Source organism: Bombus fervidus, chromosome 18 (assembly GCF_041682495.2).
Source record: "Bombus fervidus isolate BK054 chromosome 18, iyBomFerv1, whole genome shotgun sequence".
NCBI lineage: Eukaryota > Metazoa > Arthropoda > Insecta > Hymenoptera > Apidae > Bombus > Bombus fervidus.
In genome coordinates, this window is record NC_091534.1 from 3,464,244 (window position 1) to 3,484,076 (window position 19,833).

The 19,833-nt window shown below is 36.7% G+C and overlaps 2 protein-coding genes across 2 annotated transcripts; one reads left to right on the forward strand and one right to left on the reverse strand.

Annotated features, from left to right (window-relative positions):
• Window positions 1-1,169, forward strand: LOC139996466 (uncharacterized protein C18orf63-like). The gene is made up of 5 exons (XM_072020838.2): window positions 1-251; window positions 354-489; window positions 565-739; window positions 820-982; window positions 1,067-1,169. The coding sequence occupies exons 1-5, from the start codon at window positions 88-90 to the stop codon at window positions 1,167-1,169; spliced, it is 741 nt and encodes a 246-aa protein (XP_071876939.1). The 5' UTR covers window positions 1-87.
• A 2,008-nt stretch (window positions 1,170-3,177) lies between these two features.
• LOC139996707 (uncharacterized) lies at window positions 3,178-15,968 on the reverse strand. The gene is made up of 2 exons (XM_072021235.1): window positions 15,276-15,968; window positions 3,178-3,333 (listed from the first exon to the last, which is right to left on the reverse strand). The coding sequence occupies exons 1-2, from the start codon at window positions 15,966-15,968 to the stop codon at window positions 3,178-3,180; spliced, it is 849 nt and encodes a 282-aa protein (XP_071877336.1).
• Window positions 15,969-19,833: the final 3,865 nt, after the last annotated feature.

Sequence of the window (19,833 nt, forward strand, 5' to 3'; positions counted from 1 at the left end):
TTCGAAAATACGTTTTTGAAAAATTGTTAGTATAAATTGGATCTACAAGAACATAAAATAATTAAGAATAGCAAGCAATTATATATAATGGATGCTTGTAATCTTATGAATAAAAAAAAAGAACAGTCGGTTCTGTACGCTTTATTTCCGGAAATGAGTAACCTATGTTGTGCAATTTGCGAAACTGATTTTCTTGAAGTTCATGATCCATCGGCAAAATCACATTTTTATTGGCAAACAATGAAATGCCGGTAAGTCAAGGGCAAATTCTGCCCTTTCAAAAACTTTCTATTCCATAATACTATCATAATGATCTTAATGATCTTTATATTTTACTAACAATAAAATTTTAGATTACTTATTCATTTAATATCTGACGTTATTGCTTCGCCAGTAATGGGTACAGAAAGATATATATTTGTTATAACGCATAAACAATTTTCTGAAACTGGTAGATTGGACAAAATTTTGAGAAATTTTAAACTAGTGGTATATTCACGATACAAATCTTTATTGACTCTAAATATATTATTTCAATGATAAACTGGTTTTTATTTCTGTCAGTATCGAGGATTAAGATCAGTTACTACAGAAGTTTATAAAAGTTGTCTTAGGTATACGATACAAACTAAGATAGCTCCTTTGTGGAATAAAGTTGATGATTATTTTGTTCAAGGAAAACATTTTTATAACTTTATAGAAGGAACTAGAGCATTAAAATTAGATATACTTATAGGGGGTAATGGAAAATCTAATTTTGTTCTTTGTATAACTGATATTAAAATCATATGAAATATGTTAACATTAAAAAGTTTCTAGAAAGGAAAATGTGTTTGCAACTTCATGCAGAAATACTTAAAATTCCATATATAAAACTTGAAGACTATCTTTCACCATCTATATTATCACATTTTTTAGCAGACCCTAAAGGATACGTTGATTTATCTCGTTATAATCTTCCATTTGTACATGTGTTACCAAGGTAACTAATTTATTTCATTTAGTGGAATATATATGGAATATATATGTATATTTGGTTTAAAATAAAATTTTCTAATTTTTGTAGTACAAAAAAAGGCAAAGTATTATCTGTATCTAAAGAACTTCCAGCAAAATGTGCTTTCAAAGATTATGACCAATTACGTAGACACTGGAAAAATATGGTATAAACGACAATATCTATGTTTATTCGTCTTGCAATTTCCCTTCAAATATAATTTTTGTATATAAATATGTATAACGTTTTAGTATGGATATTATTTACCAAAGAATAAAGATGGAATTTTATTTTATGAAATTAAATTTTCAATTTCCAAATCTAAAGCTTTTACATATCCTCAAATGTGTCTAGCAAGTAGTCCATTAGAAATTATTCCAAATAGAGAAAAAGAATCTACAATTACACACTTTTTATCTGATATGCTAATGAAATTACCTGGAGTTTGTGGTAAACGGCTACAGATATCCAAAGATACTCCATTTGATAGTACGGTGAGTTACACAGAAATAAAATCTATTCTCCATTATAAACAGAAACCTTTAAGTATAAAATCAAGTAATGCATCATCAAAGGACAGAGGATTAAGTACGTATCTGAAGGAAAAGAGTAATATTATCTCACAATTAGAATTTTCCGATAAATATGTAGATGGATTGACAAAAGATGTGAATACTGCTACAGCATTAAGAACGCAATTAACTAAAATTCATCAAATTCGTAATGTACAATTTCATGAAAATGTGAGAGCAAAATTAAACAACAAGCATGTGAAAGAAGATCAAAGTGGTACTAAGATAATAATATACCTTTACAAATATACCTAAAGATTGTAATTGCTTGAATTATAAAATAAATTTCATAGGAATTCAATGTTTAAATGCTATGCAAAATTCATTTGTACATTATGCGGAAAATAATTTTATCACAGATAATGCATCAAGATACCCAAATTTTACTGTATCAAAGGAAAGAACAATTTCTACGTACTTTAAAATTCAAAAGATGAATTCTTATGCCAAGGCAAAAGTGATATCTTCTTCTACATTTTCTTTCTAAGATATATTTTATCTTTCATTGTTTATGCTTCGCTTATAAACTTTTCTATTTAAAAATAGCTACCGGAAGAAAAAGATCAAAGACAAAAACATTTGACGCTAAAGGAGAAACTATCAAAAGCTAAATCTGATAAAGGTAGCAGCTCATATTTATCAGTATACACATATTTATGTTTCTAAATTCAGTATGATTAAGTTAAAGTTGCATATAATTATTCTCTAATTTATTAAATAGGATCAAAAGAATATCGCGGAGACAATGGCAAAAATAAATCAGTTGGATCAAATGAAGGATAGTGAATTGAACGATTGTCTAAATGTGCGTTCAATTCCGCATGATCCTAAAGCAAACAAAATGTGTACTTATTAATAAAGTATTATCACACATTGAGAATACAACAATTTTACAGCCATTTCGTATGTAAATGTATGTGAATGTATCTTTGTAAGCAAAAATTGAAATGTATCATATGTGTTCTTAACTGTACTAAGTTAGTATAAGAAATAATACTTAATTAATAATTTTAAATTTATACATTAAATCAGCTTTAGCTTTTATAACAAATAAAATAATAATAAATAATTAGAATTAGACATAATTAAGAAAAGGTAATAAATTCTTTTTGTGTCGCTGATATTTTTATGATCTGTTTATCACTTTTAATATAGCTTTTCTGTCAGCTTCATATTTCAATTAAATCAATTTCAATTAAATCTTCATTAGTTTTAAGTCATAAACAAATCAATCTCAAACTAAAATACATACATACATACATATATATGTATATATATATTGTTCAAGAAATATAGGCACGTATTGACCTAATCCGTAATGTTTTAGTAAAGCAAACGTTTTTGCTTCTTCTGAATTGAGAATTAATGCTCTTGGAGGTATCCTGTAACGTGATGGCGTTGGTGTACCTTCCCCAAATACATTTTTATCATTCGTAGTTGCAGGAACATTTTGTTGGCGCAATGGACTAAATTCAAGCACGTATTCAAGACTAGTATCAAGATCTTCTTTGTCTTTACGTTAATATTTAAATCTTGTGGCCCAATGGACTGTAATCTTTGCAAACGATGCAGTTAAATTGAAATATCCCAGTTATCTTGCATATGTTTCTATTGAGAATTGCTAGCAGTGATGGTAATGATCTCCTCTGTTTCTTGGATCTTAGCTTTCGCATTCTCTATCTTGTCAGAAGCTTCAACTTCAAGAGTAATAGTTTTCCCTGTTAAGGTCTCAACGAAGATCTGCATGTTGCTAGATCTGGGGGACTGTAGGAAAAGATAAAAAGATTATATTAATGTATGATATCGTGAAAAAATGTGCAGTGGTAGTAAATCCAAAAATAAACATTTTTTAAGCAATAGCTATAAATTTTTAAAATTTTTAATTTATAAAAACATCATTATAATCAGCTGAAATTTTGTTAAAAAGAAATGATGGCGTCACAGAGTATCGGTTACTTGAAAACTTATCCAATACATTTTTACATAAATATGGAAGAAACAGCTGTTATATTTAGATTCCTTGAAATAATTTATAGAACAGGGTAGATATCTGCAACACAAGTCAATTTAAATTTGTTTGATAAGCAAATATGGGTAATTCACAGTAAAGAATGTCAAATAATGTACAACATTAACAGAGAAAGTTATTATATAGAAATATTATATTATTGTTGCATAGAAAATCATTGAAAAATGTTCAGAGTAATCCTTTTATATCAATTTATAATAAACCTTTGAATTTTCCCATATACGACTCTTTCAATCGCAAGTGGTTTCCTTGGATGTTATCGTTTTTCAGATGCTGTTTAAAGCTGTTATTACATTGGTTTTGCTTTTGATATTTAACAATTAAATTAATCTGTATGAACAATTAAATTAATCTGTATGAACAATTCGAATCTCTCTATTCTTTTCTTAATCTGCAAGTACACTGTACATATAGCAAAATACGTTACATAGTAAAGTTATATAACATGTTTTGATAATAAAAATAATAAAATTAAAGCAGGCATATAACGTGTTTCCTGCGATATACTCAAAGTGGCATCAAGTAGGAAACAAATCGTGTGATGTTGTCGTGAGAGCAAAGTATTGTAAGCCTAATCAGAGTCCTGTGAGATCAATGCAAAAAATCTACAGGCTATTGTAGTATCGGGAAATACTAATAATTAATGATGATTTATTTACGAATGAATGGATTGTACAGATGTTGATTAAACAGAAAAACGATGGTTGTTTAACGTGAACTAATCGCAATAACGTATTATACTTTAGACAACTTAATAATCAATTTGCAATTCTCGTTACAACGGATCCAACGCTCTCTCTCTCGCGCGCGGACCACACTCTCCAAAACGCTAGCAACTCTATCTCGACAACGCAACTCGCAGTCTCTGACTTCTCGATTCACACTTTTTGACTTCTCCACTGACACTGACTGTGAATTTGTCTTTCTACCTTAGCATCCTTTTGTCCTTTTGTTTTAGTCTCACCACGCACGTGTCACGCTCGTGGCCAGTCACGTAGGCCTTTTTTTTTACGAAACTATTCAACTGAAGGACCGACGACACATTGATAGGCCTGTCGGCATCTCGGCTCGCGACAATGTTTATGGTTTACCCGATATCTTTTAGGCCTTTTGTCCACGATACTACACTATGTTGTTCTATTCCAATTGGAGCTTCATTGAAAGCTTGTATACTACCGTACAGAAATACCATTTTGATCTATTTGTGGTAATAATAATATGTGAATTTAACCAAAGTGTACAGATTAATGATAAATTAACAATATAATAAATAATTATTAACTTCTTAGTTAAATTGATATATAAATTATTAGTACTAAGTATTAGTTAAATTATTATATAAATTTGATATTTTAGTGCAATTTTTCATAGAAAATTCTAACGAAAGATTCAAACTCTAAAATCTTCTTTCCCCTAAAATCGTGATTTTTTAATTCATTGTTGCAGCAAATGAGCGATACATATTCTTGAAAGTTAGTGTAGTTGCATCAAAGCTGTTGAATGCCTATATCGTTCCTGGTTCCCTTGAGCGTTGTTGTTAGCCCATAGCCGTAACATAGAACACCGATCCAACTTTGTCTCCTTGGAGAGTAGAGTTGTTGTTGTCTGAGAATATAGGCGCCTTAATACCGCGCGAAATGTGCTACCGGATATATGTTCCGGCATGCCGGAAACAATAATCGCGCCGGTAAGTGCGCGTGCACAGGAGAAATCGAGCGAGTTTAACGGGATGCCTGGAAGTTTTGTGAACGAACGAAGAAACCGGGGGTCGTGTTTAACCCCTTTCCTCTGTTTTCCGATTCCAGTTTCTCGGTTGAGATTTCGACCCTTGTTAATTGCTTCGTATTTTAAAGCAAGAGTACGTTCGTGTAATCAAATACAAGAAGCGGTATATCTTGAGTAGGAATTGCTTTCTTCTTTTCAGCTTTTCCAGGTAATTTAATTCGCGCAGAATATCAGTTTAGTTTAATGATCATCTATCCTGGCGTATATTATATCAATTCATCGTATATATTCGATATTTTTTTTTTTTTTTTTGTAAAATTATGATATTTTTCAATATTGACTATCTTCTAAACATTTTTGCATTCGCTATCATATATACAAAAAAGAAATTGCCCCTTCCATTTTTAATAGAGAAAATTCGATATATTGTACGATATTTATTTGCAATGTGAATATTTTGAAAAGCAAGAGTTTATTTTAATCTTGTAGCGTTTATTTCGTCCGATTGCATGCATGGTCTATTATGCCAAATTCCGCGGCTACATTTGTCGGTGTTCGAAGAAACACAAAGCATTATTACATACTGACAAGTATTTTGTCGAATGCAACTGAATTCAAATTCGATGTGCTGTTTGAAATTTAGAATCAAAATCAATTTTCTCTTTTCCATGTTATTTTATATACAAATGTATGCTGCTTAATGAAACCGTTATACATCAACAATCTCACGAATATGTTAGTACATGTGTACCCGTTTTAGAAACTACACGGGCCAAAACACAGATATATTAATTACACATCCTACATACTATCTTCGATACATTTTTAAAACAATGACCTGAAATTAATACCGACTGTCAAACACGCTATAAATTATTTTGAATAGTCCAGTAAGTTGCGCGCAAGTCACAACTTCCTACACTTCGGCATTTTTCGGCAATAATCGTCAGTGATTCGGACATGTTCGCTATCCTTCGGCGCGGTTTTCAAGTCGCGCGACATACCAGCTCCATATAATACAAAGCTCTCGCCAAGTTCTCCGGTCGTTTCTACATTTTCCTCCTCCAGATTCCCTTGTTCCTTCGTCCCAATTCGGTAAGATGGCAAAAGGTGGCGTCGTTATATGTTCGGCTAGAGAGAATCGCGAGAAGGCTAACAGAAAGAGAAACAGAGATGTAGAAGCCACAGAGGGCTTTAACTATATCTTCGCAGCGGTGAAACGGCCGAGCCACGATATTACAACCGCAATGCGTACCGTTTCCTGCGACGCATGCGCTTCTTGCCTATGGGTGCGCATCCGGTTTAATCCTCGAATTTCCAACAGTGGTTCACAAAATATCTAGTTAGTTATCAGAAAACATTGACGAATTTTATGTGTATAGGAGACGTTTTGAAATTTCACGAAAATAACATATATTATTCCTTACTGGATACTAATATTTCATACATTTCAAGCTTCTTAGAGCTAAGAATTCGAGGGTACTACGAAAATAATTCCTGAATGTCCTGATTATTAAGAATCCAAAAGAATGTTAATTCTAAAAGTCCGTGATTCTAAAGGGGCTAATTGAAAATACAAAAGTTGTACTGCTTCACGCTTGTAGAAAATCTTATCTGCATATGGCCGTCGTATCTAGTCGAAAGCGGTGAAAGCATACGTCAAACGTACGAGTCTAACGCTTGTAGGAAATCCTACTAACAGGAAGGAAGAAGAGAAGATGGGAATAGAAGACGTGCTGGTTGGAACGAAGGGAACTGAGCGCAATTGCCGATATATCGTTAGTACGAGAACCGGATGTTAAATGGGGAATTATACCAGGTGTAGAGAGAAGGTAGTGGAAGAAGGCGGAGGGCAACCAGCAGGGAGCGTGTAAACGAGCAAACGTGCGAAGATTCCGTCGATCGGTATCTCGACGCAGTGAGCTCTCTTCGAGAAAGCAAATGGTTTTCTGATGAAGGAATGTTACTCTTAGAGATGCAATTATCGGTGGTAATTTGTACTCTGTGAAAAATTCAGGTTTGTAGTTGATGCGTACCGTTTAGTAAGATATTCATGCATTTTTGAAAAATTTAACTGTACGATTATGTATAGAATGCAAAAAATATTCGAAAATGTACGAAATAGCTAAAGTATTTAATACGTGTTCCTGTATATATATAAGTACTCGTTTTTGATACTCAGAGGGTGAAACATATTTGTTTATTCATAGTAGGTGTATTTGGTCCGATCTTTATCGCCAAATATTACAATTCACGAACCTAATATGAAACATTCTTTGCCATTTTTATCATACCTTATATAGTCAGAATTAAAAAATCCTTCATTATTCCCTTCAATTTATAACATTACAGAAATCGATAAAAAAGTCGCGCCACTTGTGCAAGAGAGATTTGAAGCATCGACGTGCTCCTTGTCATCGATTGCTTCTAGCGCCTGTATCCTCGTCGTATTCGTGTCTGTGTAGAGAGTGTCGACCTTCGAAATTCACGCGCATAATCCGTAGACTGGCACTGGGCCGAGATGTTTACGCGTTCAAGAGCACGCACACGTGCTCGTAAGTGCGACGACGAGGAATCCCACGCGGAATTCGGGTCTGGCCCTGGTAATTTACAACCGGGACAATTGGTCAGGGGATGTAGCCGGCGTGCAACAGGGGATAATGTAGTTCCCGGTACGTTCTCGCGAGGACATTACATTACGAGTACGAGGAGAACGACACTACTGCTCCACGCGTAGAAATGTCCCTTGTCGCGCTCAACGTGTTGTTACATCGAGATCATTGAATTCGGCGTTCATGCTGATTACGTTGCGTGTTTTCTGTATTAATAAAATTTGTTTCTACATCTGTACTTAGATTGCAGATATTTATGCATCTATAGAAAAATTAGACTTGCAAAAAAAAAAAAAAAAAATATCCAAAGTATAATGCTTTTTATAATATTTAGTAGACGAAACAAATCTTTTCCGATGTCTATCTATAACTTATCGGTTTGTGAAGCAAATTGCGTAATTAAAATTTTATTTATGAAAAAAAGGTAGGTTCCTAAAATTAGCTCAATCTATGTTATAATCGAGCATTATACGTATAACAATGTCCTCCTTATGCGTCTAACAACTTATAAGTACCATTACGATGGAAAAGAAGTTCGTAAGTGCGTTCACGGCAGAATTTCGAGATTCTCTCTTCTCTCAGGATTGTCCTGCTAGCTGAAGCTGAAATAAATTCCAAGACTGCGGTGGATAGCTTGCAAATTTATGGTAATACCGGATCACGAATCTCCCAAATGAATTTTATTTAAAGTTTCTTACGGGCTCGGCCGCGGCGCTGTGGTTTGTAGGAAAAACTTTCGAATTCATAAATACAATTTGAATGATTTTCATTATCCGGTATGAGATTTTCATCACGACCGAGTAGACAGGCATAATGATCGTTAGACGTTCAGGAAATCGTTGGATATGAAAATGGAAAGCTTGAAAGCTCTCGTTGAGAGATTCCTTTTTTTTCTTCTCTCTTTTTTAAGGTTGCTCAGGAATGGGATACCTTAATTGGTAAAAGGACGTTGAATCTTTTGATTTATACGGTCTAAAGAGATCAAGATTTCAAATAGCTTTTCATGAAAAGGAAACAGTGTAGACGAACAGAAATGGTTTTAGTATATTTTTTAAAATATTTCGTTAGTTTAAGAATATCCAATTTCTTAGACGATTTTATTATATCAATACCTGATTTAACGTACTTATAGTCCGTCACAATAGTCTGCTTAAAAATGCACTTTGTTCCAAAATCATTTATATTTACATATCAATATATGACGTTGAATTTATTCAGCATTTTTAATTGATAATTACTATAGACATTAATATTAACGACAATCATAATTACATAAATATGAACATCAATATTAACAAGAATATTAATTGAATAAATATAAACATTAACATTACATATGTGATATTACAAGTAAATAGGCGATAAATCTATGAAATTTTATGCATAACCAATTAAGGAATCGTTACACCAGTGTGCAAACGAAATATTTAATACAGCCAAATAAAAGGATAGTTTTCATAGGCTATATATAAAATTAGCTATTGAATATAGACATTGCTTATCATATATTTTACCAGTGATCTAAATAAAATAATGATGAATAAATGAAACATAGATATCGTAATAATGTAATAGGGACTGGCGACGCAGTTTAGAGGTAAAGTTCTGCTTAAAGAGCAAGAATGTGTAACGATCTAGCCTGTTTTCAATGGTTCTGCGACGATCCCATTTTCGGGACAAAGAAATTCCACGGTAAGCGGCAGCAAATGTGATAGGGTATAGAGTGGTAAGGCGGGTTAGAGTAATGAAAGGGATGAGGGGGAACAATGTGGGTTGATGGATACCAAGCTCTTTGCACAGTCATCAGGGACTGTGACTGAGCCAACCGGAATAGCATTTTCCTCCGTAACGTAAAACATTGTGAGCGTGTATCCCATCCTGGTGAAAGACGATGAATCTTAATCCTCCCATTGACACGTCGAGTTTCAGTGATTGTTTATGACGTAATCTTTCCACTGGAATTATTTCGTTTCCTCCTTTCACCCTCTATTAGACGTCGAATCACCGATTACGTCTCATATCTTTAAATAAAGTTCTACATTTTGTAAAATATAACTAGCGAAATATGATTATGTATATTATGGACTATTTATGTGAAGGTTTTCACGTGGATAATTTTCAAGTCACGCTTAAGCAATCGCATCGCTAAAACTTTTTATCAAATTTAGTTGCGAGATTTCTCTTGAGAAATATTTACTAAAAACATTGATTTCAAAGTTACTGATTGTCATATTTTAGATATTAGGTATACCTAATCTTCTCCTATAATTTTTATATCGGAAAAATATGGCAACGATATTCGCAAAACATTTGAAATATATTTCGTATTTCCAATTTCATATCTTTGAATTAAAGAATCGTGTAGACGAAACCGGGTCAAAACCGAAGAGTTGTCCTCGCGTAGTTGGTAGTTTTATGGGAACTGGTCCGATCTTGAGAGAGTATCTTGCCCCGGGGCGAAATACGCGCGGTAAAGAAGCATATGTTTCAGTACCTACATTCCGCAAGTTTTAAGTTTCGAGTGATGCTCTCGCAGATTTTCAAGAGGTCGCATACTTTTGCGCCTGCACTTTTCGTAGCGCGGTGTGTCGACGGTGAAACAACCCCGCAAGGATGAATAACGCGTGCAAACCCGATCCCGCTGGCTTGTATTCATGCTAGTCGTTCATATTTCGTCGACAACCTCCTCGAATGCTTTTTGGGTCGAGTGGTTCCCTACGTATCCAGGTATTTTCCAGCGGCCAACTTCTCCGCGTGGCGAAAGTCTTTCACCGAACCCAGAACGGGGAAAAGACCAGCGCCGCTTGAAAATCTTTTTCATGCTTCGGCTCTTGGTCGCTATGCGCACAGTTTCACCCGAAAAGCAACGATTCTGCTTCCCGCTGATTCAAAAATGTTTTGTCGCAACTCCCTCGCTGATGAATGCTTGTTATCAAGAAACTCGTGATTCTTGAGCTGCGTGAATAATGACAGAGTGACTTTTTATTTTACATTGGTTTGCTTTGCTTTTTAGTTTTGGTTTTTTCGATATAAGTTGTGATATTTTTGCGAATAGTCTAAAGAAACTTAGGAATTTGAGGGTTTCAGTTATACCACTCTAAACATTCGAAACTGAAAATTTATTAGCGAAGTTCTTGCATAAAATCTTCGTAAAAGTCCCAAGTTAATAAAATTCGATTAAGAATAATCATTTCGTATTCTCGATATTTTGCATTCTTTAGTATTCTCCATCTCAAATATAATCAAACCTCTTCAAGCATGATTAGTTCATTTATATACATACATTCCTTATCTAAAAACATTCTTCCAAGTACTTACGATAATATCTCTTCTTCCCTCCACAAGAAGTCAAACACACGAAATATGGATTGAAACTGAAACTGAAACTCGTATTGATGTCGAAAACATACAAATCAGTCGGCAGTTGGCATAATCAAGATAGAGTAGTTCCTTTTGTCTCGTTGCGTTTCCTGCGGATAATAACGTAAACGGTGGTAAATCAAAATGATCGATGTCACATGGCGCACGCGAGGATTCCAAGGATGTGGCGAGAGGGGGGGGGGAGAATCCTCTAAAGAACATGGAAAAGGGACTCGAAGGTAGACAGACAGTGGAGGATAGCTATTACTATCAATTTGCATGCCTCCGGTCACTCGACCTGCCTTTATCGTCCTTTCATCTTGGCGATGCCAGGGGCTTATTTCCGCCCATATATTTCTTGAACCCCAATAAGAGACTCGCAACCACCTTCCTTTTCCCCCTCTTTTCTGTTCTGCCCTCCGTCATGCCACCCCTTAAGAATAACACGAAGAATTCGTCGCTCGTCGTTTCGAAATGCATATAAGTTTATAAGCTAGTGATTAGACCGAGAAACGCTTGTGCGTTTATAGGTAAACCGAAATGTGGAAAATAGCTTTTTACAATAGTACGTATATGTAAAAGTTTTATTTTCCTACGTTTCGTTTTTTAACAATTTGTACAATTTCATAATCAGCATTTTCATAGTTTTTCGTTGAACGTGATAGTCAGGTGGTTTAACCTTAACCTAACCTTCCCATAGAAATAATCTATCCCTCCCTTTCTTTTACTCTTTCCAAGACACCATCGCTCCAAAATCTCGTGCCTCCATTCTCTCGGCGATGGAATTAAACAATTACTCGGGGGCCACATTAAACGACCTCACTTTTATTCGAATAGCGCGCGCTTTGTTCACGGCCCTTCTCTTTTTCACGGTGGACAGCGGGTGTAAATAACAAAGAATAGTAGTTAAATCTCATTGGCCCGTCCACGTCGAAAAAGAACATGTTGGGATGAGTCGTATAGTCGAATGTATGTATGTGTATCGAAGCATCCACGTGGGAGCAATGCATCGGAGAGCCAAGAAGGGGTTGGCAGAGAGGGCGGTTTGCCTCTCTGATTTACACCTGGCCAGACTTCTTCTGAATATTTAACGGTGCAAGCCTGAACATCGCCCGGTGTTCCGTCGTCCCGCTGATCCGGATTAAGGGAAAGTGACAAGTTACCCAGAGCTTCGTATGCGACTTCCACTCAGCGGCTGCTGTTTCGCTTTTCATCCCTCTTTTATTCTTCTTCTCTTATGTCCCCGACTGTAGTAGTATATATATACTAACTTCGTATCTCGGTCTACTTCCTTCTTTAAAAGAGAATTTTATATGTATATTGATCTGTTATGAAATTTCAACTCGTTTCTACTAGTAATAGTATTTATTACGGATAATTTTGTTTTATATTATTTTCGGGTATTGGATTTTTACGGTTGCAGTTTAGTCAATTATAGATATTAACACTTTGACTGCTACGCCGAAACCACATGTTTCGCTCAGGACGCCACGGGAGTATTTTTATTATTCAAAACATATAATGGCAAAATAATAATAAATTGATGATATAAGACAACATTCTTCCCCAATGAACCGTTTATCTTATTGGTGGTCACGGGTGACCATCGTGGTGCCTTGCTAACAGTTGATAGCGACATATTATAATAAGGCTATATCGTCGTAAGCAAAACGTCCAGAATATATCGTTGAAATGTGTAGAAGATATTAATAAACAGTATTTGCTCATTCTATATATAATAGTAAGGTATGTGCGCACTTCTAACTTCAATTATATGATTATAAAGCAACATTTACGATTATTTTCTAAGGTGTGTTTATAATAATATTCGTAGATTACCCCTCAAAGATATGGATGCAAACACAGTGCACCGTTAGATACAAGATTTGTTCTCATTCTTTTTTTTATTGATGTTCTAATAAAAATGTTTAATTGCTCAATGGGGCACTTTTTGTTTCAAAGTATCTTCTATTTATCGGTTATATTCAAAATGCCCTAACTGTCAATTTTCATACAATTTTTACAATTGTAAGAAGTTCAAGCGGTCCGGTCACCAATGACCACCGTGGCGTCACAGGAGAAACCGTGGCCGGTCATATATGACCAACGTGGCAGTCAAAGTGTTAATATTATGGTCTACATCAAATGAAACTTGAAATCCACCTAGTTTCTTCGGTATATAAGTATAAATATAAAGTAATTTCCTTGTTATTCAATGTACTGTTATTCGATCGTATTCGCGGGGAGACGCGTTTGCAGTATAGCGCGTCAACTACAGTCGTAATTTCTCGTTTTGATTCGATAATCGACGTCACGAATGAGCCGATCGTTGATTTCGGTTTCGATTAAGATAATAGAGGTGGATTGAATGATATTCACAACGAGATAACAATTAAAATATTGCTTAACACTAAGTTATCAATTAAAATATCACTATTTCTCTCCAACAATCTTTCAAGAATTTAATGTCTACGAATGTTATGTGTAATAGATGTAGAAGGTGTTTTTAGCGAAGCGTTATTTGGCGATGATGTTATCGGGAAGGAAAACTAGTGATGGGTGGTCGCCGCCCCCCACCAAAGGTTATTCGCCCGTGCAAGCGACCTTCGAGTATCTCTTATACCATATTTCACCGTAATGAGCAATAACTCTAAGGAGTGTCCCAATTTTCAGTATGTATTGTATAAATTAAGGGCCTCGACAGTAAGAAAAATCTCTAAATCTTACGTAATTAACGCTAAACCTACCGACACTCCGTGTACACCTACTCCTACCGTGTGCGGTCAAAATGATCGGTGATTAAAGAAGTAGTAGTTTTTATGACTTAACTTAGATAATGGTTAATCTATAACTAAATGTATATAAAATGATGAACTTTTCTTAAATTTCGTCCAAATTTACTTTTGTTTAATTCCAATTATAGGCTTAAATAGAATTACACTTTTATTTCTATAGAGATGTGAGGTGAATAAGTCGTGATAGTTGTATTTGCTGGTGTGGATGTCGCTGCTAGGGTACTGCTGCTTTTTTCTTCTCATTTCAGATGCTGCGTAAGAAAAATGGGACTCCGGTGCCGGGATTTGAAACCCGAGTCCCGAACGTTCGTAACCTAAGGCGCTAACCACTTTTCTTTTATTTTTTTTATCCTGGGGAAATCCTCATGGACGCCTGGCCGCCCTCTGGAGGGCGGCGGGTAGTGTCGGACTCTTACCGACTAAAACCCCACGGTGGTTTTTACGACGCTTGTCAGGAGTATCCCGGTTCCTTTCTTTAGATTTGCTACCGCAACACTCCTTCGTCGTCGTCTCCCTTTGTTGTTGTGGTAAGCATCCTGGTTGAGTTTGGCAGCAAGGTGTGGGGACCCCCCCCCCCTAGTGCCGCATTCCCTGGGCCATCGTGCGAGTCTGAGGGGGGGCCCAGACCCCCCTCAGTCTGACGGCTCCTTCACCGCGCTCTTCTATGACGGCGGTAGTGGCGGTGCCGCGGTCTCGCGGTGTCGTATCGGTTCTCTTCGGCGAACCACTCTGACGGGGTCGCCTCTCTTCTCTCTGTTTTTCTCCGCCCGTTCCTTCGCTAGAATTACTTGCTCGCAGTAGTTGCGGATGGCGGCTAACTCCTGTTGGCCCCTCGTCATGGCCTCTATGACCGCTTCAGGGGCTAGCCTATCGCCGATGGTGAGGCGTAGTACGCGGCGCAGTTCTTCCCACGCTGAGCAGCGCTCCAGTGTGTGATGTGCCGTGTCTTCCTCCTCTTGGCAGTGGTGACAGACGGACGTCACCTCCCTTTGAATTTTTTAGCAGGTACTCCCCGAACACGCTGTGACCGGTGAGTACTTGCGTCGTCTTGAATGTGAGTGGGACTCTTCCGCGGTCCCTCTAGGCCTCCCAGTTGGGGAGGATGGCGCGAACGGCTCGGTGCGGCCGCGTGGTGTCTTCCTCCAGCAATTGGGAGCGCCACCTTTCCCATATCCTTCGATTTGCCTCCCTCCGGACGTCTTGGACCGGCCGGTCACAGTTGGTGGGCTGCGTTCCCCCGTCACTCGAGCCCAGATCCCTCAGGTGGTCGTACACCTGTTGGAATGCGAGGGCTTGCAGTTCGAACGGAGGTGACGCAGCTAGCACTGATGCCGACGCATGGGATATCGTTCTATATCCCCTCGCTATGCGGATAGCGGTCGTCCTGTGTAGTCTCCGCAGCAAGGTCAGGCTGCGGCGGTTGGCCATTAGATCTCCGGCCCATATGGGAGCCTCGTAGAGGACCCGCGATCGGATCACTCCCTCATATAGGCGGCGCACTCCGGTTCTCGCTTCTCCGATGTTCGGCAGTAAACCGTACAGGACGTTGGCTGCTGCCGTCACTTTCGGGACCAGCAGATTGAAATGTGGACCGAACGTCCATCCGCTGTCAATGGTGAGATCCAGATACCTCATCTGGGATCTCACCGGTACTTCCTCTCCGTCAATGTCCACGCAGAGTTCAGGAGGGGGGGGGGGGACTCCTCTAGTGCGATGGTCGAAGAACCCCAGTGCCTCTGACTTGGTCGGCGACACGTTCAGGCCTAGTCTCCGAATGGCGCGCACTGTGCACGCCACGGCCGTCTCCGCGAGCCTCTGTGTCTCGTACCACCCGCGATCCCCGGCCAAGACCAAGGTGTCGTCTCCATAGCACACCATGTCCGTGCCCGCAAGGCGCTAACCACAGCGCTGTCGCCGTCCGATACTAGTTGGTGTCTTTCGGTGGTATTTTGCTGTCGAGTGCCGCCACAGATATATCTCCACTGCATTTTTTACATATTATCTTATTATCAACTGTACATTTGCCGTATAAATATTTCCCGCATCTTAAACAAATTTTCGTAATTTTGTAACCTTTCCAACTTTTTACATTTTTTTTAATTTGCGTTTATTTTACAATCAATTCTCGTTACAGAAATTTTTTACTTGACAAGTTTTTTGTAATAATGAATTTCAACTTGTTGATGGTTTTATTGCATGGTTTTTTTCCTGCGATTCTTTATATAAAAGTAATGTATGCACCAGATTTATAACAATTTTGTGAATTCTTTGTAAATTGGCCCCATACTGTTGATACCATTTCAAATTTATTGGTTCGTAAACATTGGCTTCTTTCCCTCTTCTTATCAAATCGTATAAACCTCATAATTTCAGCAAAGTCATTATTATTCATTCAGTCATTATTACTAATATATATATAGATATTTGGCATTTGCGCTCGGATTCTCGACATCTGACCCTGGATTCACTCCATTTAACCACAGATTCTCGTCATTTATCAAAGAATTCTTGCCATTCTTCAAGGAATGCTCGTTATTTATACAAAAATGCGTTTGATTTATTAATGAATTCTCACCATATAAATACGAATTCCCGAGATTTGTCCCTCACATAAGATAAAATGCCGTCTTTACTTGTTCTTCCATTATATGCCGTTTAGCATATCCCTCAAAATATTATGAACTGATGTCCTACCTGGTTTGGGACTTGCATCTATTTCTTTCTAAACTGTTTCCTCGGGCCCAGTCTTACTCTCTGCTGTCAACGATCATTTCTTTCCTTTTTCCCTTACGTAAACGCTTATTTATAATATTCAACTCTGATTCGGTTGAAATTTCTTGTTCATCGCACACTGAACTATCTTCTTCTATATCCGTTATTGTCTTTTTATAATATTTTTTTGAAAAGTCTTGGCATTTCTAGAGTAAATATTTATTACAGAATAGTACCATGTACGGAATACAAAATTATTGTCAAATTTGACTTTATTTTTCCTGTTATAACAACATTACACAAAACACTCTGCGTGAGATGCTTTCTGTCTGAGTTTTAGAGATAATAAGTTTAGATGGCGTCCAATTGACTAACAAACTGAGATGTATTCTAGTCGAATGGACAATAGCAAGTAAGAATATAGTCTGTGTTGACGATATTTATACGAAAACATTGATGAGTATTGTCCGTTCTCCACCAACGGTTACTCGAGTGTGGAGTTGGGAAAGCTTTTTCCGTGTTATATCGAAATGAGCAATAACCCTAAGAAACTCCTCCACTGTTAAACTGTTTGTAAAAATGGACTGTAAAAAATGCTAAATTTTGTAGCGGCTCCTTAGGATTTTTATCAGTCTGAGTTGATAGGTCTTGATAGCTGGTGGCTATCTTGATCGAGGGATGGATTATGTTTTAGGACAAGATTACGGCTATACCAGCTGCTATTATTTGTTATTACTGATTTTGTTTGACATTTGACATTGAGATAGCCTTTTCTTTATACTGATTGCATTTATTTTAAGAATAACTAAAATATTTTGTCGGCGGTCAAAATAACCGCTCACGGTAGGCAAGGCAGAGTACAAATGTTTCTCATAAAATAAAAGAGCAAACTAAATGTAAATTCCGAAAGATATATTGTATGCATGTTTTAAGAAAAGACAGAAATTATGGAGCGATATGATAAATTTTAAATATGGTTAAATTTATGTAAAAATTTGAGAGCGTTCAATTGGACCTCTGCTAAATACTTGATGGATATCTTGGCCGTAGAATGGATTAGAATATATGGTAGGATCACGAGACGTAATATTTTTATTACTATATACGTAACCAAGTATATTTCCAAGTATATATAAGTAAAACTTGTTTTAGATATGTATATTATATATACACAAAACTCTGTACATTATTAAAAACGAAACGTTTTCTTTCTTAATAAAAATCGTATTACTTTACATCGATTCTTGTTAGAGCTTCAAAAACGTAATAATTTCAAAACGATTGAAATAAATTATATAATTCGATCTTTCATAGTAAATAGACTGGAGGTAAGGATAAATAAAACTAAGTATTACACACTTAAGCACAATTTATTATTAAATAATATCAAATACATACTTATACAAAGATTAATTGAAAAGAGAGGTACTTTTCGTACGCGACTATACTCTATGTGCTTATGTTCTTTCCCAGTGCACGTCATCATACATTAAAAACTATAAACGCTTAGTGAATCATTTTCGATTGCACCTGCGCCTTCTACCTCTAAATTTGGACACAAACTCTCTCCATTCGAACACCGCGGATATTCGGCATTTGCCCTCGGATTCTGCACATTTCACCCTGCATTCAGGCCATTTAACAACAGATTCTCGCCGTTTATAAAAGAATTCGCGCCATTTCTCATGGAATTTTCGTTATTTATACAAGAATTCTCGTGATTTATTATTTAATTCTCCCTATTGAGATACGAATTCTCGATATGTGTCCATGAATTAGCGAAACTTGAACATAAATTCTCCTCTTGTGGCCGCTGATTATATTCGCCATTCAAGCATTAATACTCGTCGTATGAAAACCCACAGTCGTCATCCGAGCATGTATACTTCCTACTGGAATGCGTATGCTCGCTATTCGAATACGTATTCCCGCCATTCAGACAAGAATTCTCGCCGTTCATCGCGTCACTTGACCATGATTTTAAGTCCCTTAACGATGGAGTTACTCCCCTCGTCCAGACATTCACACCAGTTGACCACCCTCTCACTTCAGTTGTCCGCGAATTTTCGTGTCTTCTCAACGAATTCCCGACGTACGGTGGAATCCATTGAGCGACTTCCCCGCTGGTTTCGTAGTGTTTTGGTTCGCTTAGTACGGTGTTCCACCGTTTTATTCCCCTTTGTTCTTCTGGAGCTAAATATGAATAAAGATTTTAGTGTTATTATTGTACATTATTTACGAACAGACATATAAAAGACGACGGTTTATTGGTGAACAAAGACTTCAACGAAATTATTATAGGATAAGATATTGACGACGTGCATCATCGAATAGAAATAGAACAAAATGAGCGATATGAATTTCATGAATGGTTTATTGAAAACCATTACTTTCTTGTTAGAGAATGATAAACTCGTAGTTTGAACGAATCAAAACTACTGATGGTTTGAGTCAATATAATGTTAGCAACAAATTTACATATAAATACACATAATCGTGAATAAACCGTGAATGTTTATGCATTTATTCTGCTTACATGCTTTTTTATTGCACGTATAAAAATAAAAATTCCTAAACATTGCGTACTAGTCGTAATACTAACATACCTGCTACTGTGTTTTCTGTGCGAATCGAAGTATGTGCAGGAATATGTGCTCTTAACTGCGATGAACCTGTAGGGACCACCACGTTGTCCTCCACGTGTCTCGAGGTACCATGAGGATTTGGTGCGCGAGGCATAATCTCCGAAATGTGCGACATGATTACTGCTTAATTATTAAAATCTGGATCGTATTCCGCCAGCAAGTCGACCACTAAGCGCGTTATATTAAATTAACTCCAGACGTTAGTTTCGAAAACACGTCTACACTGGTCAGCAGAATGTGACTTCTTGTTCTTGAAATCGTAGATGTTTTCGTAGCTAACAACCTTAGCGGAATCAATTAGCACGATCGCGCCCCACCCCAATTTCGCTTTCGTAGATTCAATGCTTGTTTAATTAACAATTAAAATTAACACTTAACACTGAGTT